The 26,840-nt window shown below is 42.2% G+C and overlaps 1 protein-coding gene across 8 annotated transcripts; it reads right to left on the reverse strand.

Moving 5' to 3' along the window:
• Positions 1–1,769: 1,769 nt before the first annotated feature.
• wnk2 (WNK lysine deficient protein kinase 2) lies at positions 1,770–26,670 on the reverse strand. 8 transcript variants are annotated; one of them, XM_082533868.1, is made up of 30 exons: positions 24,866–26,670; positions 19,907–20,079; positions 19,204–19,424; positions 18,318–18,475; positions 17,622–17,710; positions 17,191–17,410; positions 16,080–16,350; positions 14,955–15,235; positions 13,953–14,684; positions 13,435–13,548; positions 12,982–13,014; positions 12,671–12,787; positions 12,109–12,519; positions 11,245–11,937; positions 10,055–10,104; positions 9,754–9,916; positions 9,545–9,661; positions 9,281–9,451; positions 9,159–9,201; positions 8,908–9,063; positions 7,848–8,704; positions 7,587–7,644; positions 7,412–7,476; positions 6,709–7,292; positions 6,372–6,598; positions 6,045–6,275; positions 5,799–5,897; positions 5,051–5,095; positions 4,613–4,935; positions 1,770–4,229 (listed from the first exon to the last, which is right to left on the reverse strand). In XM_082533868.1, exons 1-30 carry the CDS (start codon positions 25,529–25,531, stop codon positions 3,927–3,929), a joined length of 7,671 nt encoding a protein of 2,556 aa, XP_082389994.1. In that variant the 5' UTR covers positions 25,532–26,670; the 3' UTR covers positions 1,770–3,926. The 8 variants fall into 8 exon arrangements, with proteins under 8 accessions (XP_082389994.1, XP_082389990.1, XP_082389989.1 ...); XM_082533864.1 differs by having other exon boundaries at positions 5,823–5,897; positions 13,953–14,843; XM_082533863.1 differs by having other exon boundaries at positions 13,953–14,843.
• Positions 26,671–26,840: the final 170 nt, after the last annotated feature.

Here is a 26,840-nt window from a genome sequence, read left to right on the forward strand (position 1 = left end):
ATGTAGTTGAGACTGTGCCATTCTGAAACCATCTGAAAGGTGCTGGGAAAAACAGCCTTGAAGGTTTCATTGCAAGCATTAGATAAAGCATTCATCACTGGCATGAATATCATGGTTATTTGGGGCTTTTAATGATTTACTTGAAAAGTTCTTTTTCCAAGGTTGAATACAGCATTCATCTTTAACGACTTTAAAAAGCATGAATTGGATTATTTTTTAAATTTATTTTAAATTTTATCTAATCCACACAGTGTCAAATCTATACATACACCATCATTAATATTTGGTTTAAAGTCGTTTCGCAAATTGAACCCAAGCCAAATGCTTTTGGTAGCAATTAACAAGCTTCTGGCATAATTTGGCTGGATATTTAACCAATCTTCTTGGCATAATTGGCATAACTGAGTTCATTTAAATTAGTTTCTTTGCATAGAGCCAGCTTTTAAGTGTTGTCCACATAGGATTAAGGCTGAAGCTTTGGCCATTGCAGATGTTTGCTTTCTTTATCCAAAACTGTAATTGGCGTGTGCTTCAGATTAGCATTCTGTTGGAACACCCAGCTGTGTCCAAATCACCTCCAAGTCAACATATGTGGAGTCCTCCTTCTCCTGCTTCATTATTTCATCCACCTTGTGCAGTGTTGCAGTACCACTAGCAACAAAACAGCTCCAGACCACGACACTACCACCACCATGCTTGACTGCGGGTACAGAGTTTTCAGGTTTCTTAGCCTCACCTTTACTCCTCCAAACATACCTCTTGTCATTGTGGCCAAGTAGCTCAATCTTTTCTCCATCTGTCCAAAACATTTTTTCTAGAAGCCAGTTTGCTTGCCCATGTGGGCAGCTGCAGGTTTCAATCAATATTAAATCTGTGGAATTTGGAGCAGGGGTTTCTTTCTTGGTCAACATGTCTTGGTCGATGATGAAACCAGTTTCCAGTTGGTAGCGTACTTGAACATTGGTAGATCCAGTGTTGTTCCTGAACATCACTAATTTCCTCACATCTGAGGGTGGCTGCTGGCCTTCTTTAAGACCTTGGCAATGTGGTGACACATCCAGATTGACTTGTGTATATACACAACTGTTTAAACTAGCAATCTTGGAATCTCCAGTTATTTAGAAATGCTTCCAAGACACCTTGACAATTTGTGTAATTCTGGAGTTCTACTTTTTAGATTTCCTTGGACAATAATAATAATAACAATAATGGATTGCATTTATATAGCGCTTTTTGGGGCCCTCAAAGCGCTTTACAATTCCATTATTCATTCACACACTGGTGGAGGCAAGCTACAGTTGTAGCCACAGCTGCCTTGGGGCAGACTGACAGAGGCGGTAGGTGAAGTGTCTTGCCCAAGGACACAACGACTGAGACTGTCCGAGCCGGGGCTCAAACCGGCAACCTTCCGGTTACAAGACGAACTGCCAACTCTTTGAGCCACAATCAAGATCAGGATGATCTTCAAACTGCAGTGTCAAGTGTATTATGCCTGACAGAAAGATACTAATACACAAAAACTTTAAGTAAACACCTCAGAAATCTCCTATTATCAGTGAAATACAAATACCAGTGGTGAAATGTGGATTTTAACATAGATTTTAGCCTCTGGTGAAATATAGAGTGATAACTTTCCCAGAACTGCATTTGCAAAACTGTCTTTTCATTTGTAATAAGCAATACTGTTTTGGCGAATCAGAGTGGAGAAGAGTAAAGACCCAGAGACAATTTGGCTTGTGACTACTAATGAAAGCAGTATGTGACTAATATTGTGTGGTGTCAAGCAAAAATGAATTTATTTATGTCTTCAAGTATGTACAGCTTTTTTTTGAGAAGGTATCAATCTGACAAGGTCAGGAAACTGCTGGGAAAACAGGTGATATAGCAGGCAAAAGCAATCATACATCTAGCTGTCATTGCAAGCATTAGATTTAAAGACAGAAGTTACAGTGGAAAGCACAAAGAAAACTACTGCATAGGAGATTAAAAAAAATATCTAGGTCATTATTAAAGATCTACCTTATAGACAAATAATCCATTTTCAATTACTCTCTAATGTGCAAAAGTGAAACAATTTTAAAGGGTCATGCCAATGATTTTACATTTAAGGTTCAGTTTATGATGTGTTATACTCAGTCTGCGTAATGTGTTTTGTGAATTTGAAATTATTTTTTTAAATGTTGAAAGATAACAACCCTGATGATGTAAAGATGCTAGCGTGTTGCATTATGGGAAATCTAGCGTCCTCTAATTCTGCAAATATAGAACATTTCTGTTTTGGTTCCCCAAAAGTGTTTATTGTGCCTTTACAGAACTGCTTGGCTTACCATACTGACTGTGTAGTTTTACACGGGGAAACAAGGGACCACATTTATAAAAGCAAGTGTTTTCTTAAGATGACTGTGCCATTTGTACTCAAAAATACACAAAATGACTTATGCAACCCCAGAACTCTTGTAAGGAAGTAAATGATTTATGCAAGAGATGTATTAAAGTATTGTTTTTGACTAAAATAGTGAAAGCACTATATTTTTTGGAAATCCTTGAATCATTTTAGCCTTAATACGTATAAGCATGAGCTAAAAGGCCAGCATCTAATATACAGTTTTGAAAACCTATGCCTATTACGCAAACATCAAACAGTTGTGGCTTTTCGGTAATTCACATTCATCATATGCCCCCCTAATATTATTACATCAACAGCATTTATCAAACGAAAACCATCCACGCAGTAATCTCTTAAAAACCACAAGGCAACAATATGTAAAGCTACAGATTGCATTAGTAGAGGTATGGGATGATTATGATTTTGACTCGTGTGTTGAGTCCTTCAGCCCTCCTTATGTATGATTTCAATCGCTTTCTCTGAACAACATCCACTCTAAACACAGAACACCACTCAGTGGGGATTCAGAGAACATCCGTGTGGTCATGCAGGCTGCTGTGCAGGTGCTAAAGCAATCCCACAAGAACATGACTTCAGTGAACAAGGAAACTTACACAAGTATATGCTAACCTAATGCAGCTTTGGATATTCATTAATCTTTTTACAATCTCTGATATTTAATGTACCGCAACACCGGATTGTAGTGTTTAGCTGTGTTTTGTTGCTAAATTAAACATGTTTTAATCCACATTCATTATTCAAATCACATAATTTACCTGTGAAGGTGAAAGCTTATATAGAATATATCTAGAGTATGCTTTGAATCTAAATGCTTTTCTTCAAAAAACAGAAACTGCATTTCAAGGCACTCTCACAGGTGTTTTTTTTTTCCACCTGAAGATAAAGTTCAAGTTCATTCAAATCTCTTAAGGATGTTTCAAGCGCTTGTGCTGGAAGCATTTCATCGATGAAGAATGAAACCTATCCTTGGACTGAGAGAGAGTAAAGCGACTGGCCTTAGTGACCAGGATGTCAAGTCTTCACAGTGATGGCATGATGGTGGCAAATAAGGTGTTGCATTAAGACACGTAACTGCAGCACCAACCTACAGATTATCTAATGGTAACTGTACAAACACAGGAGCTATTTACAGACTGACGATAATTCATATATACACTCGGCAGCTTATATATATATGAGTGAGATGAGCAACACAAACATCAGCTGTTTAACTGAAAACACAATATGAATGAGAAATACAGTATGTACATTCAATGCACATACAGAAAAAGAAATCTGCACTTTAATGCACGATTCAGCTAATTACAAGTGGACTGCACTCAAGGATTATGCATTGTAATACGGACATGAGGTATGTTGATGCAAAATGACACAAATAACAAAAAGACTAAGGATGAGTATGTACATATGATTACATACGTGCTGGTTATATATATTTACACTATTATGTACAGATTGACTAGAACTACAATGAGATATATTTTTGGTAACGGAGTTGGAAGACACAATGCTACAGAGATTAGAGAGTCCTCGCCTTGGGGTCAGTTGGCTGATATGATGGTGCTGGAATGGAGCTGTGGGTATCCTGAGCTGAGGCCACAGCAGGAAAGGCAAAGACTCCTGGAGGAAGGGGAAAGAAAAACCCAGGCCACTGGCTAATAGAGAGAGGTGAGGGCAAGGCCCTGAATGGAGCAGGAGAGTGATGCTGATAAGAGGGATGTGCCCCCGCCGGCGGGGTAGCGATCATTGTTGACCCAGGGGCATCAGGCCAGGACAGTGGCAGACTACAGGCCTCTGGTCCTGAAGCTGTCCATGGCGATAACTAAAAGGGTTACATAGTTAAAAGCAAATAGTAAACATAGCTCTTTTGCATATTAAAACAATAATAGCTACACTAACATGTAGACATGCAGGATACAGTACTGCAATACTAGCATGGCAATAACCTCTAGTAATCTTAACGAATGCCCCAGCATGCATTAGGAAATGAAATACAATAATCAAGTCAGAGTGCAAGTCATGATAAAATGAAAGCGTATTACTGTATTCTGTAATGAACTCTTCTAATTAATGAGTCCCTACAACATTAAGGCATTTTGAAGTTATAGCCATTAGAGTAGTTTTATACACTTCAGGCCTCATGATCTAAACACTGTATATTTGCAATATCTCTTTTATAGAATAGATAATAACCATAGCACTCACATCTGAAGCCCTAGCAAGCTGTTCACTTGTTTGAAGTGGATCCTGATCCCAAAGCTGGGGTCGAGTTATACTCAAAGAGTTAGTGCGAGGCCGGTGGGTGACAATCAGAACCTCCTGGGCCCAGTCATCCATTAGTCGTTGTAAGTCTTCAGGCAGGTTGCTATCATGGGCACTCGCAGATGTGCTACTGTATGTGCCTGTTTTGTTGTTGCTGTTATTGGCTTGAGCTTGGGCCAATCCTATCACCGGCTGATGTGGAGGAGGTGTGACACCCCCAGGCAGCTGCTGTGACTGATTGGAAGCCCCTGCTGAAGCTCCAGACCCTAAAAAAGACACACACACATATAAACACCTGGTTTAATACCCTGATTACAACATGAAACAAACAACTTGACTTATAGAAAAACAAATTCTTAATGAGACTGTAATTTTACATACTGCTACCACGCTCTTTACCAAGACAAAGTCGCTTCAGTGTCGCCCCTACAGAACAAAAAAAGATTAATGCAAATCGCTGCTTTCATCAGCAGGTTATAATGGTCAATAACGGGGAACGGTGCAAAACAAAGCTACAGAGCACTGCAAAACAAGGGAATAAAGTCACACTAACAAATGGATAAAGAAGGCAATCATTCCCCTTAAATGAGACAATCCGTATAGTTAGCAAATCATGCAGATGACCCATGTTTAAGGCATTACAAAGTGCAGGATATCAAAGTGACAGATAACAAACAGGTAATACAGGGTTAGAAAGAAGCATGACGAGAAAATCTATTGTAGTTTGGGATGCATGAGACATGCAAGAGTCTATTTCCTAGGAATACAAAGTTGATAAGTGCTTATTGCACACAGACAGAGAGCAGAAGAATTAGTGAGACACGTGAAACGTGAGGTAAAACTCAATACTTATAAAAATACGTTGAATAATAAATAAATAAAAACAGTTTTTAAACATGACTGATAGCTATTGGGTAAAATTCTCAGCTTCTCTTTCAGGGAATTTGTGTAAACTGCTGAATAAAATAAAATCATCTCTGAAATGAAATAATACAATAAAATACCAACTAATAACAATGAGGCAGGGAAAAAAATAGCACATAAAAAACCCTGTGAACTAAAAGGAGTTTTACTGAAAATATGGAAACCAGAAAATATGAAGCTATGCAGGAAGAGAAGAGATACAAACAGATAGATAAAGACACAGGCCCACTGAGAAATCTAGCTCGTGGCTTGCTACTCGATTTATAGGTCACTCTCTCAGATGGTTGAGGGTAATTAGACCAGCCTGTAGAGGAGCATAATCAAGGGGAAAAGACAACAGGGTAAGAAGAATAAACACTCCATTGCCAACATTATTAAACAAAGCAACAACACAAATAATGGTTTTATTAATACTCTTTTATTAATACTGTTGAATCAGGGTGTGTGGTACCTTGCCCCGGTGGCACTTGTGTGCCAGTTCCATCTCCGTGTAGTCCAGCATAAATATTATCAGAAGATAAAGAGCCTTTAAGGGAGCAGGGCTGCTGAGTCTGCACAGGCTCCGAGGTTGAGCTGGGAAGGTGGCTGGTGCATGACCGGGCCCTGCTGTGAGTGGGGAAAGACCCTTTAGCTGGAGACCCATTTAAACTAACTGTGTTGTCACCCGTACCTGCAGCAGCACCTAAAGACACACAAATGCAAGAGGATAACATCGATAAATAGTCTTTCAGTACATATTCTTAACTTTTAGTACTTGGATTTCTGCAAAGCCACTCACTGGATCTGCTAGAGTCACCAGTTTTGGTTGTGACATTTCTAAACTGTTGAACCAGAGGGCTGAGAAGTTTGCCTGGCTTCAGCCTGTGCTTGCTGGACCTCTTTCTACGGCTGGCATGTGGTGCAGCAACTCCCAGGCCAGGAGGAGGAACTTTACCAAGTCTTCGATACAGGAGCTCCACTTCCCCTCGCTGATGGGCCTGCAGCTCAGAGATTTCCTTCAGATGTCTAAGGAAACCCAGGAGAGAAAAATAATAATGACTTACAAGCTAAATGACAAAATATCTTCATATACAAACATGCTGCATGACAGAAAGCAAACCAAAAGCGATGCTTACTTCTCCCTGAGTCTTTGTAGTTCTCTCTTTATGTCTGAATCCTCCATCTCGGAGTCATTATCGCTGCTGCCATAGGCAGAGCCGTGCACCCCACCATGCCTGCTCGGTGAGTCAGAGCTCTGCACGCTGCTGCTGCGACCAGAACGACGGAGAAAGGCCACTGCCCTTTTCATGAGGTCACTTCCTCTGCGCTCAGAGCGGGAGTGTTGCAACGGGGTGGCAGGAGTCAGCTTTGCAGGGCTGCTCTCTGCCCCTGAATCTGAGGAGAGGAAGCGAGCGTGGACCGTGACATCCACAGGGACGGATGTCATTGCACGAGGTAAAGAGCCCCGCTTGGCGTTAGAAGGAGGCGTGTCCAGATAGAAATCAGGCGGTGCAGAGTAACGGCTACAACGTGTCCTCTGTGTAATGTCATCTTCAGTGCTCACCACAGAGAAACGGCCAATTGTGGTGGAGGTAGCCATGGCATCAAACTGACCATGGTCCCTAATGTATCCCACAGGGTGCGCCGGTGAGGCAGCGCTGCTCCAGCTCCTTTGCTTCACATCTCGTCTGTTGGCCACTTCAGGGGCAACAGGAGTGATCTGCCAAAAGCACAGAAGAAGAATTCGTATGACATCATGAATGGTGTGAAAGAAGAAAATGGTGCTGAATACACAGCTCTACCTTCACTTTAAATGTGTGAACATACTCTAGAACATACCTTAAATCGACCTCTTGCTCCAGAGCATGAAGCAGAGTGAGGAACGTGTCTTCTTGACAGGGATGCTGGAAGGAAAATATCCACAATACTAAAACTGTAGCACTGCAGGAATTAACTCGCATCTCATTTTACTTAGGAGATAATGATGCCGATTATGTTGCGATGTTTGACGTACCACACACAGCTGAATCACTCAGTGCGCTCAAACTGTCCATTCTCTCTGGAATTTGAGGCTTATAGAGGGCAGAGGATACAAACTATTACTCGTTGTCCTTTAAAATACTTGATGAGGAACAGCTAAATAATATTTGTCATTCTCTCTTAGATCAGTTTAGCTGTGCTCCTTTTCTTGAACTCCATTAAAACACTAAAATATATTAAACAGTTAAATTAATATTATTTGGATACAGTACAACACAGTACAAAACATACTTACCAGCTGTTCACCTCCTCTGTAGCGTCCCTCCCCTATTGGCCCTGGGGTGCTGTTTCCTGAGCCTCCTGTGGCGCTGTCTGGACCAGGAGGAGACTGGATGTACTCTGTGCCAGACCCTGGTGTCTCTGCAGCGCTGCCTGATGGATACATGGGAGCATACTCCTGGTAGAGCAAATTCCGTAGTTTCTCATCCAGGGTTTTAATGGTGCTGTCCACAAAGCCGCTACGAGCCAGTCTTCCTTCACCATCGGACTCACTGGGACCTGCACCATGCTGGGATGGTGCTGGACTCTGTGGTAGTGAGGACACTTTGGTCCCTCCAACAGTGGCAAAAGGCTGATGCAGCACCACAGGTTGCTGTGGTCGCTCGCTCCGTGCAGCAGGGGCGTAGGAGACAGCCGGTGCCTCTTTGACTGATCCTGGCTCCTGGAGCGGAAGAGTAAGCGGAGATCCAACCTGTGAAGTGCTCACATCGAGAGAGAGGGGCATGACCAGAGGGCAGCAGGGCACGTCGTCAGCAATAGAAACCGGGCATGTCATATCAGGCAACTTCTGAGATGCATGGATTGGTGAGATGGAGCCAAGAGGGGATCCCTGCGAATCTTCCACAGGGAAAGCAGCATGCGGGGATGATGTTTGTGTTCTGGCTGTCTGGGCTTGCATGCTGTGTTGCATTGAACTGCCTGCTGGCTCCACTGATGGCACTGACTGGAGAGTCGGAGGTGCAGACACAGGAGGTGACAGGGTGGCCAGGAGGAGCGGGTCTGTGTTGGACATTATTGGAGGACTGCAGAATCCGTACACGTCGTAAGAGAAACCTCCACTTCCCCCAGACATTGTGGAAGATGAACCCTCTTCTGCAAAAGGTTTTTAAAAAGGTAGAATCAAAATTACACAGAATTGTGATATTTATTTATTTATTTTAAAAAAAGGTCTACTTTATTTATTGTGAAATCAGTTTTTGCCCATCTGAGCTGCAGGATGCCTGTCATTGTACTGCAACAAGGTGGTGCTCTTGCTCCTTGAAGCTGCTGGATATTATTGGAAAATTTGCAGTCACCTCTGGAGGGCTTTGCAGTGGTGCTGTCAGCAGGGTGCATAGCGGCTGAGCTCCCAGGTGACTGCGTAGTTGTCCCGTCAGAGGGGGTCTCCTGACTGGATGTAGGTATCTCCTCTACAGGGCAGATTATGAACCATCTCTTTCCTGTATGAAGAACTGGGAAGAATTAAAAAAAAAAGTTATAGTGACGAGGAAAAAGGATTTACCAGACATGCATATGGGTAAATGTTTTTCTATGAAAAGTGTTATACCATTTTGCTGATAGACTGGTTGAGATCCTCCAGGCTGCTGACTCTACAAAGAAATGTACAGATGAAAGCTAAGTCAGTCTGCTAATTGCTAATTTCAAGCAATGAGTGTATTTGTTTCTTACCTCTCCTACTAATGCTTCAAATGGCTGGACTTGTAAAGGACTGCAACTCAAAGCTGTGTCCCTTTCACCCTCCATGTCTTCATTCAGCATGTCTTCAGCTTTATCCACAATATCCTTCAGCTGGTCAATAAAGATTTCCTTCTCTAACATCAAGATGAAGCCATTCTCTACCTGTAGATATGCAGTTGTTAAGATGTTAAACAATAATGTAAATATTAAGAAATGATTAAACACAAAGTCTAGATTGTACAAGTCTGGATTAACCATGTAAGTAGCGATTTCCTCGGGAGCGTCTCCATCCAGATCAAATTTAAATGTCACCATTTTGTGGTTGTGAGTCTCCAGCTGGCATTCGACCATTTTATCACCAGTGTTGCAAACCTGTGGGAGCAGTGCTTACACTTTACAAACTGAAAAATAAAAGATTTCAAGAAACTGTACATTCTGACACCACGAATGTCACCAAGACTCACATTGAGCATGCTCAGCTTTGGTTTGCTGGTCTTTTCCTGCCTGGAACGGGTGCGGGCAGACTTGCGGTGATGTTTCCTCGGTTTCCCATCTCCCTTTCCCACACTAGCAAAGCTTTCATAGCCATCACTTGTTTCCTTACCAGATGGTATATCAGACTTGAGACTAAAACGAAAAAGAACATTTTAAGACAGTTTAGCAATTCACGGCCAAGTGGCACATTTTCCTCACACAAAATTGTAAAAACTACAGAATCTGAAAAGACATAAAATATATTTTTTTTAAAAAATAACAGATACACACCTGTCAAATTCATAACTGGGTAAAGATATTGGTTTTTCCTGAAGCACCTCCTGAAAATAGAAAAATGGGAGTGTAAGAGGACCTCGATGAAGGACCTATAATGGATCACTGGGGGACTAAGCCTTACTGTAGTTAATGTATAATGTAATATGGTTAATGTGTGTTGTTACTTCTCAGCATGTTAAACTAAGATTCAGAAGCTGGTGTCATGATGGGACTGATGTATAAAATTTATGTTAATGTAATTTGAAATGAATCCTGCAGTTTGAACGTTCTTTCTGACCAGCGGATACTTTAATACAGTCATGTGAAAAAGAAAGTTTTTACAGAGCTACAGTATGAGCCATCATTTGTGGAAGTAGTAATAATGTGAAGTAATTGGTTTCTGTATCCCTTGCTGAGGTTTGCTGGCATTCATTTATGCACGGCTCTCTTCAGGTCCTGCCACAGCATTTCAGTCAGGTTGAGGTCTGCACTTTGGACCAGTGACACATCTTGTCTCTTTCAGCCATTCTGTTGTAGAATTGCTGCTGCGTTTGGGATCAATTTCAGCCAGTCTTGAGCTGTCAGGCATATGGCCTCAAATGTGACTCTAGATTACTTTAATATACAGTGGAGTCCGTGGTCAACTCAATGAATGCTCTGGTTTTGTAGCTGCAAAACAAGCACAAATAATCACCCTCCTCAACCATGCTTGACACAGCTGCTATGAATTGCACTGATGTGCTGGCGTATTGTAGTCTAAACGAACCTAAGCTGTGGAGCCATGTTCTTTCATGAACTTTAACACCTGACATGGTTAATAAAGCCTCTGGAGTCTGAGAAGCGTTTTTTTCCCCCCCACAGTTTCTTGGAGCATCGTAAGGTCTGATCTTGGGCTGAATTTTCAGAGACGTTAAAAACTGGTAAGACTGTGGCGTTGAGTTACCCCCACACCTAACTGCCTAAACCTCTGCTTTCACAAGTGCTGATGATCAGTTAATCAAGTTTTCTTTAGAAGCACCTGGCTGGTGTACTTACTTTTTCATGGATCTCCAAAGAGTTCTGTGAAGAACTTTCTTTTTCACATGACTTTATTTGTCATTTGCAGAGACAATTTTAATCAAGCACAGGTAAAGCTTATAGAATTTACATAAGTGTATAAACTGGTATTGTTCTCAAATATTCACAGACATTGGATTCATCACTACCTCTGCACAGGGCTCTTGATGAGGGGTGCTGGATGCAGATGCCATGTCTGCAGTTTGCTGAGTTGCAGGCAGGCTGGAACACTCGGGTATTGAGACTGTTGTCTGGGTGCCAGGAGGCTGCAGAACTGGAGCTGGGACTGAAGTTGTGACAGAAGCTGGAGCGGGAACAGGAGCTGCAGACTGAACTGGTGCTGGCAGGGTGTTTGGGCCTGAAACCAAGCCTGGGACTGACATTTCGGGTTTGGATGAAAGTATGCTCACAGAGGAGACTTCTGTTTGCTCCAAAATGGGACCTGATGCTGATACTAGTGGTTGAGCTGGGGCTGAGACTGCAGCTTGAATTGCTGTTGGAACTTGTATTGGGATTGAAGTGGGGGATTTAAGAAGGGTTGTGGTTTGAGGCATAGCTGCGGCCTGAGCTGATACTGGGACTTGAAGTTGGTTTTGTGCTCCCACCACAGCCAGAATTTGTGCTGGAGGTTGAGTAACAACATTAGCTGGGATTGGGATTGACGCTGGGGCTGGGACTGGGGCTGAAATTGTAGAAGCTCCTGCTAAGTCAAGGCCAGCTCCACTAGTTTCTGAATCTGTTCCCCTTCCCCAGAGAGAAGTCTGAACAGTAGGCAAAACTGAGTGAACCGCACCCAAATGCTGAAAGTCTCCCAGAGTGCCATGCGGAGTGAGTGACTGTATCTGAAAGAAAACAAGCACATTTAAAGAATTGTTCATCAGTTAGTTCAAGTACTCTGTGTCTTCGAGTCGCTAAACCCATGCCCAGCAAGCATCACACCCATTCCACCTTAGTATTATAGATTTCCTATGATCCAACCAACCATTACAGTGAGAACTGAGTGAAATATTCACCTGGACAGGCTGCTCAGCCAGACCGTGCTCAGGATTGGGGGCAGGGTATGGGGTGGGTTGTACCTGAGAGAGAGGTAAGGGATGGGTGGAATGGAAACTTAGGTTTGGTTGAGATGTGGAGGGGCTGCCCTGCTGCTGTGGCACTGCTGAGGACACGGCCATGGCAAAAAATGGGAGGGGGAATGCCACACTGGCTACATGCTGAGGTGTGGACAGAGGAGTGCCAAGAGTAGACATAGATGGCATGGCAGAATGAGGAATCAGAGGCAGAGAGGGACGGTGGGGTGAACGTGAGTAATAGGTGCTAGACATAGTGGATTCACTGCTGCTGTAGACAGATGGCAGAGGAGCTGGCGAGACGGGGGAAGGCTTGTGGCCCCCTGTTTGAATAACTGCATATGGTGAGGAAAACTGGGAAAGAAAAAGGGAAAATGATATAAAATGAACAAAGATAACCAATAGAAATAACATTCACACAGGCCCCTTATTTATTACTCTACCCTGCCACCTATTATATCATTTTATAGGAAGATTTGTTGTTGTCTTCTCTAACACAACACACCTGCATGCTGATCTGCAGGGGTAGAAGTGGGGAAGGAGCACTGGAGACTAACTGTGGAAAACTGGTAGCGGTGTCAGGATGACTCAGGTGGGAAGCAGGCTGCTCTGCAGATAACAGCTAAGGAAGGAAATGACATGTTTGGGGTTTTGTCTTTCTTCTTTTCTTTTTTTACTTATTTAGTTTTTTTTACAGTATGAATCTGAAACTGAGAATTCAAACTAATAATTAAACAGTTTAACAGCTTCACTTTATTACAAGTGAGCTGCAGGGCGGGCAGACTTGTGATTCAGTTATTCTGCATGCTGCTCTACCTTTGGCAGGATAGCAGCTGGTTGGAGATGGTACTACAGTGAGGAGAGATAAATGTGAAGGAGACACAAACCACATGAACAGCTATTCACATCACACACATAAACACAGATATACAGTACAGTGCACATTGGCTATTAAAGGGAAAATCAGATACACTTTTCACCCACCTCACACACAGCACTAGACCTACTTGACTTAAAATGGCCAGCACCACTAAATCAAATGGCAGATTAACTTCCATTATATTGCATGTTTCAGTTTATGATTTAAAAGTTGAAATTGTATTTTTTATATTACATGTCAAATGACGAGACCCTGCGAGTCAAGCACGCTAGGACAGGCAGCTGGGTGGGCTCCAATGAGCGACTTTCAAACCGTCGCTTCATAATTCAGATTTTTGGGTCTCACTACAGATGTTGCCAGGGTATTTTAGAGTCAGATGTATGCAGTACCTGCTCCTGGTTGGGCTGGGCAGTGTTCTGTGTCTGTAGAGTTGGGCCTGCAGCTGGAAAGCACTGTCTGCTCTGGTTAGCAGCAGTGGCTGGCGTAGCTGGAGCAGGAGCTGTCTGTCAGAAACACATAATGGGAGACCTTCTTTAGGGATAGTAGAACTGTATAATATGTGCTTGTATTTAATACAACAAATGTGGCTCACACTTTAGTTTGTCAAAGCATTTGTGGTCACTTGCAAGAAAATGGAGAGGGGTGTTTTTTAGCAGCTGGAATTGTTCATCAAGGGCAGTTAAAATGGAAATGGGAAGCGGCAGCATTTATCTATCATTGCCCATCCAACATGTTAAGAGAAGCACTTTGAGCGAGTAATTCAGCACTTAATGTTGATTAAGCAGGAGCAAAAACAGGCTGCTAACATACTGGGCAGGGGAGAGAGGCAACTTGCAGGATCAGGAAAGATACAGCAGGCTGCTGCTATGGCATTTCAGGCTATGCAAAGTCTTCTTCTCTAACCCACCAGAGAATTGGCTCTGTCTTTGCTGTGATGTGATGATAACTGCAGGTTCCTAACCACATTTGGAGAACAGTAGAACGGAGCATCCAGGCTCTGGCTCTTGTCTTTATGCTCACGTACTGAAGAACAACAAACCCCAGTTTGGTTGTGTAGTGGATGATTAACACCTCTATCAGAGAGGGTGGGGGAGCTGGTCCTGCGACTGACAATGTGATGGAGACAGTAGTTGAGGAGCGTGAGATCTCCACCTTCATACAAACTCCGTGGGAACACATTTTGTGAAGGTGGAGAAAGATGTGAAGGAGAAGCTGCCACGACGGGCTGACAATTTGATGATGTGGTAGTGGGCAGAGAGGGAGGAGACCTTGGCTGATGAAGAGATGTGGGCGAGCTTGGCTTGGAGACTGGAGCAAACTGGGTGGATGTGGTGTCAGTGCGTTTGTGTGTGTGTCCCAGTGATCCACCTCCTTTTGTCCTGTCCTTGCAGAGGAGAGACATGCAAGCTTTGCAGTGATGGTGAGGCCCTGGGCTGCGTGGGACACATGGAGGCAGCTCTGCAGGAGGTTGTAAATTAAGGGGAAGGTGAGGTGAATCGAAATGACTTGCTGAGTCATGATGAGAGTGTTGATGGGGGAGCAAGAAAGGCGATAACAATGACGGCTTCTGGGCAGAGTTAGCATACAGGCAGTTTGTATCGTGCACTCGACTCTCTGTGCTATTTGCCGGAGACACTTCCTGTAACGGACACAAGCAGGGGAGTGGAGTTGTCTTAGTTAGCGATTGCATCCTACACTGTACCATCTCAACCATTGAGGCACTGCCACGCCTAAGACACATAGTACTTTCAGTGATGAGCAGGTTCTCATGGCAAACAAAGGGATCACTGTAGTGACGCTGATGACGTATCATTCCGAAAAAGAAAATAACATTTTCGTTATTTCAGAAAAATATCATTAAGGATATCAGAAAGAGAAAATGAAAATAACATGAAATGCTTTTACTCACTGTTTGACACTGATAAGGCCCCTGGTGCAGTTGTGATGCAGGTTGTTGAAAGGTCCCAGGGTGCAGCTGGCCTGCGGTTTGCTGGTACGCTCCTTGGTGTAACTGCACGGACTGTGCAGTGGACTGCTGGTAAGGCCCCTGGTGCAGCTGAGGGTCAGTCTGTGCAGGAGGACTGTAGATAATCTGAGTTGTGGTAACAGGTTCTTGAAACGTTGGGTAGGGGCCATTCTGCTGATTGTTTTGCTCATCTAATTGCATGGTGGAGCTCACTCCACTGCCAGCTGTAATAAGAGAGCATGTAAAAGATTATGATTCACCGTGATGCTTTTTGTCCATATGCAGGAAGGACAGACACTCAAAAAGAGAGATGGGGTGTGGGAGACAGTGGAGTAGAATCTTAATAAAATTCAAATGCTAAATGATGTCACGTAATTTGGCATCACTCAGACACTGCAGCAGCCATATGTCTGATTCTCGCTTAGGTTCACTGAAACTATTTTAGCAACAGTCTGTGTCGTGTGTTTTAACCAGTGTTTGATTCTGTTGACCAAGATGATAACAAATGCACAAGGAGAAAAACTATCATGACATGTGTTGATACTTTTGTCAGCACATTTCATATGAGCGAGATGAAGACGTTCTGGAAATACGAGATCCAAACAGAGCTAATTACGTTGTGTAGATAGGTAGGATCCAATCAGAAGTAATCTCCTTGTGCAGTAAGGTTAGATACACACATTTAATCTGAAAAACACGCAGGGAGGGCAGGCTCAGCTATGCTTTCTCACGATAACACAACAAAATATCTCTTAGCAGGAAAAGCAGCAGCATTTCATATTTGATGTCATGGAAAATAAAATGCTTTGTAAACCACGTGGAGCAACTCTCACTGGTAAAAACATGACAAACTTTTACACTTTATATTTTAGTGAACTGAATCACTTCAGATTTAGTTTGTGATGCTCTTGCGATATTGAATCAACTAAAACTAAAAGAGCTTAGATGTTTAAATTCTTAATAAAATTAAAACTGGTCAAAATTGGCTCTTAAAATCAACACTGGTTTTAACTTCAGGTTTTGTGTTAATGCACACATTCACATAATATTCTAATTCCAGTTTCTTACATGTGGTAGATGTGGCAGCGGGGACGGTGCAGATCAGAGTCTGCTGCTCTGACTCTTGGTCTTCATAATCTGTAGTAGCTAATGCAGCTCCCTGTGGCATCCCTGTACTGGGAACCTGTAGGAGGTTCTGCTGAGTTTTCTTCACGGGTGTCTCGCTGTTTCCATTTGGTGAGACAGTCCGCTCCCTCCTCCATTTGATTAGAGCTACACGATCTCTGATGGACTTCCCAACGATCTTCACATCACAATCCAGAAAGAAACCTGAATCCACCTATGGAGGCACAGGCAAGATACTCACTGCAGCTCAGAACTACCCATCCTGCATTAACAGAAGTTTGCATGAAGAGCGAAAGGTCAAGTGATCAGTTGCCCTAGTTCAGGAGCGTCAAACTCACTTTTTACACCAAGTGCATGTAAAGACTTTTAACTAAACAATTAATAATTGCTGTTATGTAATATAAATGCCCAGATGGAGCTCTTTACCAACAGGAAAAACTCTAAAATTGATTAAAATACAATTGAAAATCGAAAATATATGCCCTCCTTTTCCCAAAGCTCTCTAGTGGGCCCGACTGTCTTTGCCGAGCTGATTCTTTCCCCCGTGCCTTATGTTTGACACCCCTGCTCTAGTGTCTATGTAGACATAGTCCTGTGGTATCTGAAGCACTTCGCAGTACTGCAAACCAGTAACGCACTCCTTACATCAGACCTACATCAGAAGATGTGTTCCAATGTAATGACTTCCATAACATTATTAGACACTTTGTATATCATTATGCTGATAGCCCAACTACCTCATAACAGGAAATAACAGAAACTGAATTGAAATAGCAAACCACAAAAAAAACAAAACTACTTTTGTTATGGTTAGAGTTTAAATTCATTTCCCCTCTATCAGTCCATAAACCTAATCTCACTGACTGGCTGTAGGAAGAAGCCAGAGTACCCAGACACAGGGAGAACATACAAACTCTAGACAGAAAGGCTCCGGCCAGATGATGGATTCAAACCCAGGTGTTTGTTGCGAGGCAACATTTTAACAGACACCAATAAGAAACATGAACTGGCAAAGCACTGAGAAACAGTGCTTTTTGAAAAAAAATTTCCTTACCATTTCTTGGGCAACAACTTCTGGGACCTCATGCACCAAATCAAAGGTAAACTCAATGGCACCAGTGTCTTTGTATTTTCCCTTCAGTTTTTTAGGATCTTCGACCCACAGCTTTAGAGCGATGGATGCTTTTTTCCCATCATCTTCTTCATTGAGCTCCACCCTCACACCCGTGTCCTCTGCAAAGAAGGCGTGATTCAGGAGGTCCTTGATGGAGTACCTGCAAGAAATACACAAACACTACAGACCTGCACTACATGTCACTGGCACAGTAAAACACAGAGGAGCACAAACTATGTCAGAGTCAAATAGTGGTATTGACGTCTCTTTGCAGGAGGAGAAACAAAACAACGCAGTGCTAATATAAGAGTCAATCTCTACCCACACAACAATGCGTCATAAGCTAGAGATAGAGGTTCTGGTCCAATTACCTTTCTTCCCATCTGTGACAGATGCACTCCCCGATTATTTCCTTAATTTCTGGGTCGCGGACTTTGCTGTAGCTGGCAGGTTTCACCCCCTAAAAAAATGTAATCCATGTCTTAGCTTACCAAATGACAGGTTTTAAACAGAAGTACTTGGAGAAATAACAGAAGAAACTTCTGTCTGCATTGTATAAAATCATTAAATACAGAGTCTGTTAAACACATTGTCTTTCAGACATATGAGCCCTGGGAATAAAGGTTTTCAAAAGAAAGAGGACAGTTCTCATCTGCCAAATTAAAAGTGTCAGCATTAGCTACATTAGGTAGATACTGTTGTCTGTTATAACAGTAATTTAACTAAATTAGTCCGAGGTTTGCCCATGCTCTCAGGGTCCTGTGTTCCAAGCGCTGCAGAACCAGCTAGATGCTTTATTTTTTTCTTCCAAGTTTGACCTGACACCACAAGAATACAACAGTGCATCTGTGCAGGCAAAAAAACTCCAACAAAATAAGCAAACCTACATGTAAATTTGACTGTCTTTTGATCACTGCAAATGTGCAGAACAAATCGGATATTGTGGCAGGCTTATAATGAACCCTTCATTCTAAATAAGAACCAAAAAATTGAGATATAGCTTGGCTTTGTTGTAATCATAGATTGAAAGTTATTATAGCAGTGGCAGGATTTGAACGTGAACTCACGCTGGTCACTTTGCGGTAGATCTGAGCAGCATTTTGACATTCAGAGTAGGGATATTCAGATGTTGCCATCTCCAGCATACACATCCCAAAGGCGTAGACATCCACGGCCTCGTCATAGTGCTCCTCATACATCTCTGGAGCCATGAACTCTGGAGTGCCTAGAAAATTAATGCAAGAGAAGATGATAAATTGCAAACTTACTGATGGTTTAATTGAACTCCAGTGGCATCAACAGCAGAAACTGATCAGGCCTGATAAATCATGAAGAATTTTCTAAACATGACAGTAAAATATAGCAACTTTAAGGTGGTCAAAAAGCTAATAATAAGCCCAAACAGTCTCGGTAACTCTACACCAAGTAGGGTTAATGTTTTTTTAAAAGTGGCCAATGATTCAAAACACTCATTGTGTCACAGCTGGTCGGATCCAGTGACACATAGATGTTGAGCTTTTAATGTAATTCTACACTTCACAGAATTTTTTGTTTTGTTACATAAAAAACATAACAGGCACAAAATCCCACACTTAGAAGGAACAAGTTCCCTTATTTTGGTTATGCAGTACACAGATTTACTGTTTTCGTTTACTCCCACAGTGATCGTCAGTGTCATTTTTGGTACTGAACACTACCTGCAGCAACAAATAACCCGCTGACACATTTTAGTGTGGGATTGGTGAGTGCAGTGAAATATTTTGCCAAAGATAAAAACAGAGCCAAGAATTAAAAGCAAAACTAGAGCGAATGTTTGACTTTGATGCATCAGGTAAAATAATCTCGACCTCTAACGGTGTCTAACAGTGTCTGCACTGCGTTTAGTTTCTTTCTGCACTGTGAAAATTCCCAAATCATTAAAACAGCATTTTTTCCAACTGCATGGTAACTAACCAATAACACTTTTAGCAAAAGAGGCTCTCTTTAGAGTCGCCAGGCCCAGGTCTCCGATTTTGACAGAGCCCGTAGGACCAGTGATGAAGATGTTGTCACACTTAAGGTCTCTGTGGATGATCGGAGGAGTTCTAGTGTGGAGGAAGTGGAGGCCTTTGAGAATTTGTCTGCACCAGCTTCTAAGAACTTTAGGTTTCATGACCTTAAAGCGCTTCAGATACCTGTTGGAAGATAAAGAATGTATATATTATTGTGGTGATAGAGAATTTCCAGTTGACAACAAGTAAAAACTGGCTTTTCAAACATGCTGAATGATAGTTGCTGAAATCACATTTAGAGATCTATCCCCAAGTAACCTCTGCATTTATAAAATATATCCAGTTAGCTGTTCTTCTCTTGCTAATTTTTATAGCCTTCTCTAATGATTATTCTTTTCTCAAACCAATTTCCTAATTGTGACTGCCTGAAAATCTTTTTCTATTCTGTCCTACCCTCTATTTGGTATTCATTTATTTTGCTAATTACTCTTTACGAAGAAAATCCACCCCCTTATTCACATAAATATATCTTTCAGCTTTTGGTTGGATTTCAGCCGTAGAATGACTAAAATTATGCCATTCAACAGCTTTGGGGAGCAAATTAAAATATAGCAAAAAAGACAAACAAAGGTTATGACAGGAAATATTTTTCTTTTGCCGCTCACGTTTTTAGTGTTCCTGAGGTCATCAGCTCTGTCACCAGAACAATACACTTTTTCCCTTTGACGGGTGATTCCCAGAAGTCATAAAATCGCACAATGTTGGGATGCTGGAGAGCCTTTAGCATTTCTGCTTCCTCTTTGAATCTCTGTCTCTCTGCTTTGGACAGTTTCCGTTCCTGGAAAAATGAAGAAAGAAAATGTTTTGTTTTTTTTTTTACTATTATTTATGCATCTACTTCTATAGAGTATAAAGAAACAGTATTAGTCTCTCTGTGTTTCTCTACCCACCTCATTTCTTTATATTTTGCTTCCAACAAGCCAGACTTCTATCTTTTCAAAGTGGTCTCAAATAATAGTTCTCCACGTTTTCTGAGGGATTTTCAGCCCAGTCCTTTTTTCATAGGAATGTTTGCTTGTTTGTTTGTTAAGCCATGTAACACTGACCTATGAAGCATTTAATCATAAAAAGGCAACTCAGGGGACTAACTGGTAATGGGTCTACACATAGAAGACAACTTAGCAAAAAAACAATTTTAACTCGTGTCTTTAGGCACTTTACTAGCAGCCTGGGACTGAAATACCTATTTTGGGCCCATTTCTTTAGTCAAATCTACAAAATAAATAACTAAAAAGATTGCCAAAGGTAACACAGTTTGACAGACAAAAAATAGTATCTTTTCTATTAGGTGAAAACTTTGCGTATCTCAGCATGTTGTGCAGTGTTTTCTTTACTTTACTTCACTGACAAGTGGAGAATAAAAGAAGTTGCAGGTCTCAAAACCTATCTGCAACAGATGAACAATGTCTGAAAGTCCTGTCTTTAAGAAATGGGAAAAAAGGCAGCAAAGACCTGACACAGGCCCTGAGAGATGCATCTTCATTTGATTCATGGACTGTTCACAGATTCCTGAGCAAAAATGGCCTCAGTGGAAGGCCAGGAAATGGAGAGGAGAGGCCAGGAGAAAAGGCTGAGGTATGCCAAATTACACAAGAACTGATGAATGATGATGAAGAAGGAGAGCCATCTGTGAAACACAGTGGAGGCTCTGTTATGGTTTGGGGCTGCATTTCAGCCAGTGGGGTTGGCGATCCTGTCAAAACTGATGGAATTTCTGTACCATCAGATTTTCTCCATCATGCAATATCACCTGGAATGCATCTGATTAGAAACAGCTTTAGTTTCAACATGACAACTATTTCTTTGAAAGCAAACACATATATAGAAATGCATATATTGAAGCAGTGTGGGATCGTGTTGACAGAACAGAACAAAAGGCAGAAACATCCAAAGAAGAGCTTTGAATGTCCTTCAAGAAGCCTGGAGAGCTATACCTGAAGACTGCTTAAAGAAAATACAAGAACACTTGCCTAATATAGTTCAGACAGTGCTGCAGAATAAAGGTGAACATACCAAACACTGACTTTCAAGCTCATTAGTTTTGTACAGCCTCTGTGTTTGCCTTCTATAATGTATTTCCACTTCTGTTTGCAAATGTTTCAATAAGTCGCTGCACCTGTTTCTCATTTAGGACAGATATGCATTCTTCTCAGTTAGAGATGGTAATGGAACAAATATGATTCCTTTGAATATTCCCATTGCTTTATGATGGGACTCTGCTGCCTGTGGCTCATGTTTATAGTGAAAGCAGCTTTGGCATTTTGAGTGGGTATACATGGGGGTCTGAACCAATTACTCTCTTTATTACCACTGTGTAGAAAACACAAAGCACTACAGCATTCGTGAAATCACATTTTCAAAAGACAGATGAGTAGAAGTCTTGTTTAATCTGTTGCTGTGATACAGAGACAGACACATCTGTCATGGCAGATAAACGTGAGCTTTAATCACATTTTTAATCATAAATGTCAAACATGCCTCTGGTAAATAATGGAACAAAATAAAATTCCATTAAGACTTTATAACAGCGAGCTAGGATTTCTTTTTATTTTCCTTTCAATCACAAAGCCACAAAGCATAATGAAAATCCTTGATTTAGGAATTAAATTGCACAAATTTTGAATTCTACATCTTTACTTATACAAGCCTGAGTGGGTTTGTGTATAATGGATCAATATTTTGTCCCCTTTCTTCCCTGAACTGTTGTATAAATAGTAAAACAGCTGACAGCAAACACCCTCCGCATTTCAGTTTCTCTCTTGTCAGCACAACACATCCAACTCAAAGACTATGACAACGCCAAAAACTGCATGACCTCCAGGGTTTCTTTAGAGCCGTCTCCATAGACACGTTTCAGCAGAAACCATTCGGGTGCAGTTGATGTTTCAAAGGCCAGGGGGTCCACAATAACCTGATGTACATTTCATGCTATTGATTATCGACAAATACCTGAGAATCAGATTTCCTGCAAAGCTCATAGTGATCTATACAGTGCTCAGTCTGAGGTGTCTTATATTACATGCAACACTGTGAAGGATACAGATCTGACTTTCTTTCATAACTCTGATTCTTATGGTGTACAAATATATTACAGTTTGCCTCATCCCCATATCTTCATTGTCCTTTTTTAAAAGCAATTTTCATACAAATTATTAGAAGACGCTTTGAGGGATAAGATCTCAGCAGGGTGTGGCACCAGGATTGTCTTTACTGAGACATAATTGTGCACAATGAAAAACTAAATAATAAATAATATTAGAAATAAAATAGAATGTTGTGGACACAAATCTGGAAATAATATAAACATACAGAACTCTTGGTTTACTGTGTATCAAATACTTCGTATACTATAAACTGTCCTTAGATGAACCCAGCCTTTCCCGTTTCTACTCTCATGGTGCAGAAGGCTGCATCAGCAAGACTCACTCTCCAGACACATCTGTGTGGTAACAGCACAAGGGTATAAATCGCTGTTTGATATTTATTACTAAGCCATCAGACAAAATGTACAACTGTGAGACACTTCTCAGTGTGGTAAAGTGCTTTGGCATTTTACTAAATTGTGTTAGGCGATTTGCTAATTTCGGGTAAACAACTCAGTCAGCAAACGTTTGATCGCATTTTTGCAGGCAAGTAAGTAGCAAAACTGGCAGCCTGGTTTGCTCAACACCAGGAAAAAAGCTCCACTTCAAATACAATTCATTTCTGATTTCTATGAGCATCTATGTTTTCTGCTGTCTCATTCTTAGTTCTACCTCCGTACGCACACAGTGTACAAACCACACAGGGCATCTGAGTTACAGCAGCTTTTTTTGTGAGCGAGTTACACAGACAGAGACACTCCGAAGGGCAAGGCCTCATCTCGAGGGACAGAATGGTTGAATCATCACTAGATCTCCCCTAAGAACCTGCTCAGACACCACGCAGATGCAAACACACACGCATAATGCACAAATACACTTACTGTAGAGCTCATCAAACGTGACACACATTCAAAAAGCACACTCTGCTGTGAAATCCAGTTAATTATTTGTTTAAGTGCTTAAAAATATGCCCAGTGGTTGGATTCTCTTCTAACAGACAAGAATGAGCACTGAAGATATGGATAGGTGTACTGATGAGGATCAGAAAACCAAATGCAATAAAGTAATAAAGTTAATCTTAAACAGTAGTGACGCATTGTGGTACAGCCTTGGACAATCGCCGTTCTCACTCTTCAAATGAGATGAAGACACGCTGAATGGGCTACATCAGAACTTCATTTTCATCTACTGAATGCAAATAGAAGCACAATGTAACTACCACTTAATTCTATGAACCTTACAGAGCTAGGCTGTGATTTTTTCATTAGGGAGAAATTCTGTGATTTGTTGGGCCAGACTTGCTGAGATGCCTTCCTACACTTTCTGCAAGAGTATGAGGTGAAATGTTTTTCATCTTATATGAAATAATTGTAATTATGATCAGTTAAAGCACACGAAAGGTTTCTAAGATTACGATGAGATGGTGACTCATCATTTTGTGCACTGGCCCCAACGTCTAAGTCCGCGTGTAACGTGAAAGCCAATTCAGTGACTAAGCATACACCAAGAAGTAGTAGCTATTTAAGTTTAATGAAAAAGATCTGCTGGGAAAAACAAAGACGCTTCTGCTTGTGTTTTGATGCAGAATGTCTTAATACTTAATTTTTAAAATTCTATTCTTATGCCTGCTCATAAATCTGCAGACTGAAAAAGCTTAGCACAATTTGAGCCCTTAAAGGGCAGCCACTGTCTACAGGTCTGTCTGCAGACTAATCTGTATATCACATGGGCAGCATCTAAACTAATCATTAGATTACCACATACACAGATTAGTGATACAGCAAGCTGTCACTCATATGAAACACTGCATCACCCCTTGCTAAAATATAGCCTATAAGCAAATCTGACTAATTAAAGTGCCATTTCAGTTCATCTGCTGACATGGCTGAGTAGGTACAGATGAAATTCAATTCACTTAAGAGTCAATAATGTGCGCAGGGGACAAGGAGGATGCAGATTTCCTTTAAATGACATCTTTGTAATCTACTGAATCAGAAATGTGCTGTTACTTCAACTTGGTTTGGAAATAGCAACATCTAGGCTAAGAATTATAAAAATAAAAGCTTGTAAACTGATTGCTGAATTTTAAAAAAAGTGAAAAAGTGAAGTTTCTTGTAATACATATATATGTGTGCGTGTGTTCACACATAAATCCTGTCATATGTATTGTAAATGCTTGTAACTTCAGCTTGTTTAATCAATCCCAGCTATATACAGAACCATGGCTGTGACCTGGCTGAGCTAATGGGGGAAAGAACCAAAGGCAACAATGTAACACAGCATCCACTGACCCTGCCTGAGAGTTTGGTACATGACTGGCATGTATATGGGTATTTATGTGTAATATAAAGATCTTTATTATTGTCTTGCTTTTTATTTTTAACCTTCAAATGAGCGAATGAAAAACAATCAATGATGCTGTAGAGCTCTTGTAGTCAGCTAATTTGATTGATGTTGGACCTCAGTGATTAGCGAACCCACCTGAAGCTCACACCAGGCCACTTCGACCCAGGTGTCGGTGTCGAGACCTTTATAGACAGTTTTGAAAGACCCTCTCCCCAGCTCGATGTCAAACTTGAGGAAGCGCCCTCCGGGCGAGGTGGCCACAGCCTTCATTCCGGGCTCCTCTTCGTTTTCGTCACTTCCTGCTTTACCTGTGACATCGGAGGGCACGACCTCTGCCTTGGGCTCGCTTTCGCTCCTGCCTCCCTTCTCCTCGTCCGCGTTCACGCTCTCTGTGGCCATGTCTTTCAGGCCCACCTGGCTCTCCGTGCTCGAGGTCTCCTGGAGGCGGGTCGCGTGCAGAACCCGCGCCCGACTCCTGTCAACGATGGTTCGCAGGTCGATGTTGAGTGCCGGGCTGCTGTTGGCGAACTCCGGTGTGTCCACCGGCGGCTCTTCGGAGTCTGACAACCACTGGCTCCGCCGAATAAACCTGTGGCGGACCGGCACCTGGTAGTCTGTGGAGGGGTATGAGCTGGGGTCACTTGCTCCACGCAGGGCTGTGTTTTGTATGTTGACATTGTGGTCTGTACCATTCTCATACACAGGCCTGCAAGCATTTGCATTAATGTCCGAGTCCAGATTAGGTGCTGAGGAAAACGTGGATCCCAGTGGCGGATCTTTGCTTGAATCCACCGAATCCATCCCGGTTACGCTGTTAAACACTCACCGGCGACATTGTTTCTGGAGGATGATGAGCCGCTCTCTCGTAGCGGTGGAAGAGTTCGCTGCTTACCTGCAACACTCCAACACGGTGACGCAGTTCGCCAGTTTAGGGTGTATGGCCTTGGGTTTTTTGTTTGTTCGGGACACAAAACATCCCCCAAAAAATGTCCAGCGGGGAGGATGCGTGCATTGCTCCTTGCCACCTCACGCCCCGGTGGTCCACCTTGCTGCAGTACAGCACAGAGCAAGGCGACCTAAGCCTGGTGTCGCTGTCAGTTTAACCTATGAGCTCACGAAATCCGTTTCGACCACATTGCATAAGATCCTGCGCCTACTATAAAACTGTGATTTGTTCCGCAGACAAATAGCTGTTCTATAGGCCTACAGTGGACAGGCGGGGATGTTTAGACCGTGGCACGCACCGGCTCCTCCAAAGACACATCACGGGACAAGCAAGTGCGCGTCAGTCATCGAGACGGACTCCGGTGGATGCAAATATACAGCAGGTGTTCCGGGTGAAAGTGTGAATCAGCTCCGAGAAGTGTGACCTCAGCATAATTCCATCTATCCTCACACTCCGCATATACTTTTTCCTCTCCTGCGTCGTCCTGAAGCCGAATGCAGGATGGACACAAGCGCTTATCAGATTATGCTCACTGCGGCACAGCTTGCCCCACGTCGTCGGAGCACACAGCTCTCAGCGCATCTGTCGTTCCAGATGATAATGCTGTTTTCTTCTTCAATTTCATCTCTTTCAGGTTTGGGGAAACTAGAACATTTCACGGCACAACCCACGCCCCTAGCAACAACACGTATCCAATAACTCGGCACGCTTTTAGGCGGCACCTTTACCCTCCCCGGACACAGGCTGTGTGGTCCACACCGCTGTCCGCCCTCATCGTGACGCGCTAAGCCTCCAATGGGAAGATGACTGAAAGCCTACCAACCAAGAGGCACGCTGTGGGTTACCGGATAACACGCACCGGACCCTGTCTTAACAGTAGACTCATCCGGATGGATGACGTGCAGACAGACCGACACATGAGAACATCTGGTGTATTTCTCGAAGAGCTATCATAGGTTTTAGTCCCCTTAGACATTTTATTTGTGCTTACAGGATTTATTAAACATTTATTAAACAGGGTTAAACGGGGTCTTTGTATCCATATCGTAAAACAAAAACAAACAAATTATAAAAATTAAGTTGGAATTAAGTCAGAAAGGTAGCATATATTAATACATATTTAACATATTTTCATATTATCTCTGTGACAAATATTATTTTCAT

The sequence above is a fragment of the Aulonocara stuartgranti genome (assembly GCF_965226115.1).
Source record: "Aulonocara stuartgranti genome assembly, chromosome: 5".
Taxonomy (NCBI): domain Eukaryota; kingdom Metazoa; phylum Chordata; class Actinopteri; order Cichliformes; family Cichlidae; genus Aulonocara; species Aulonocara stuartgranti.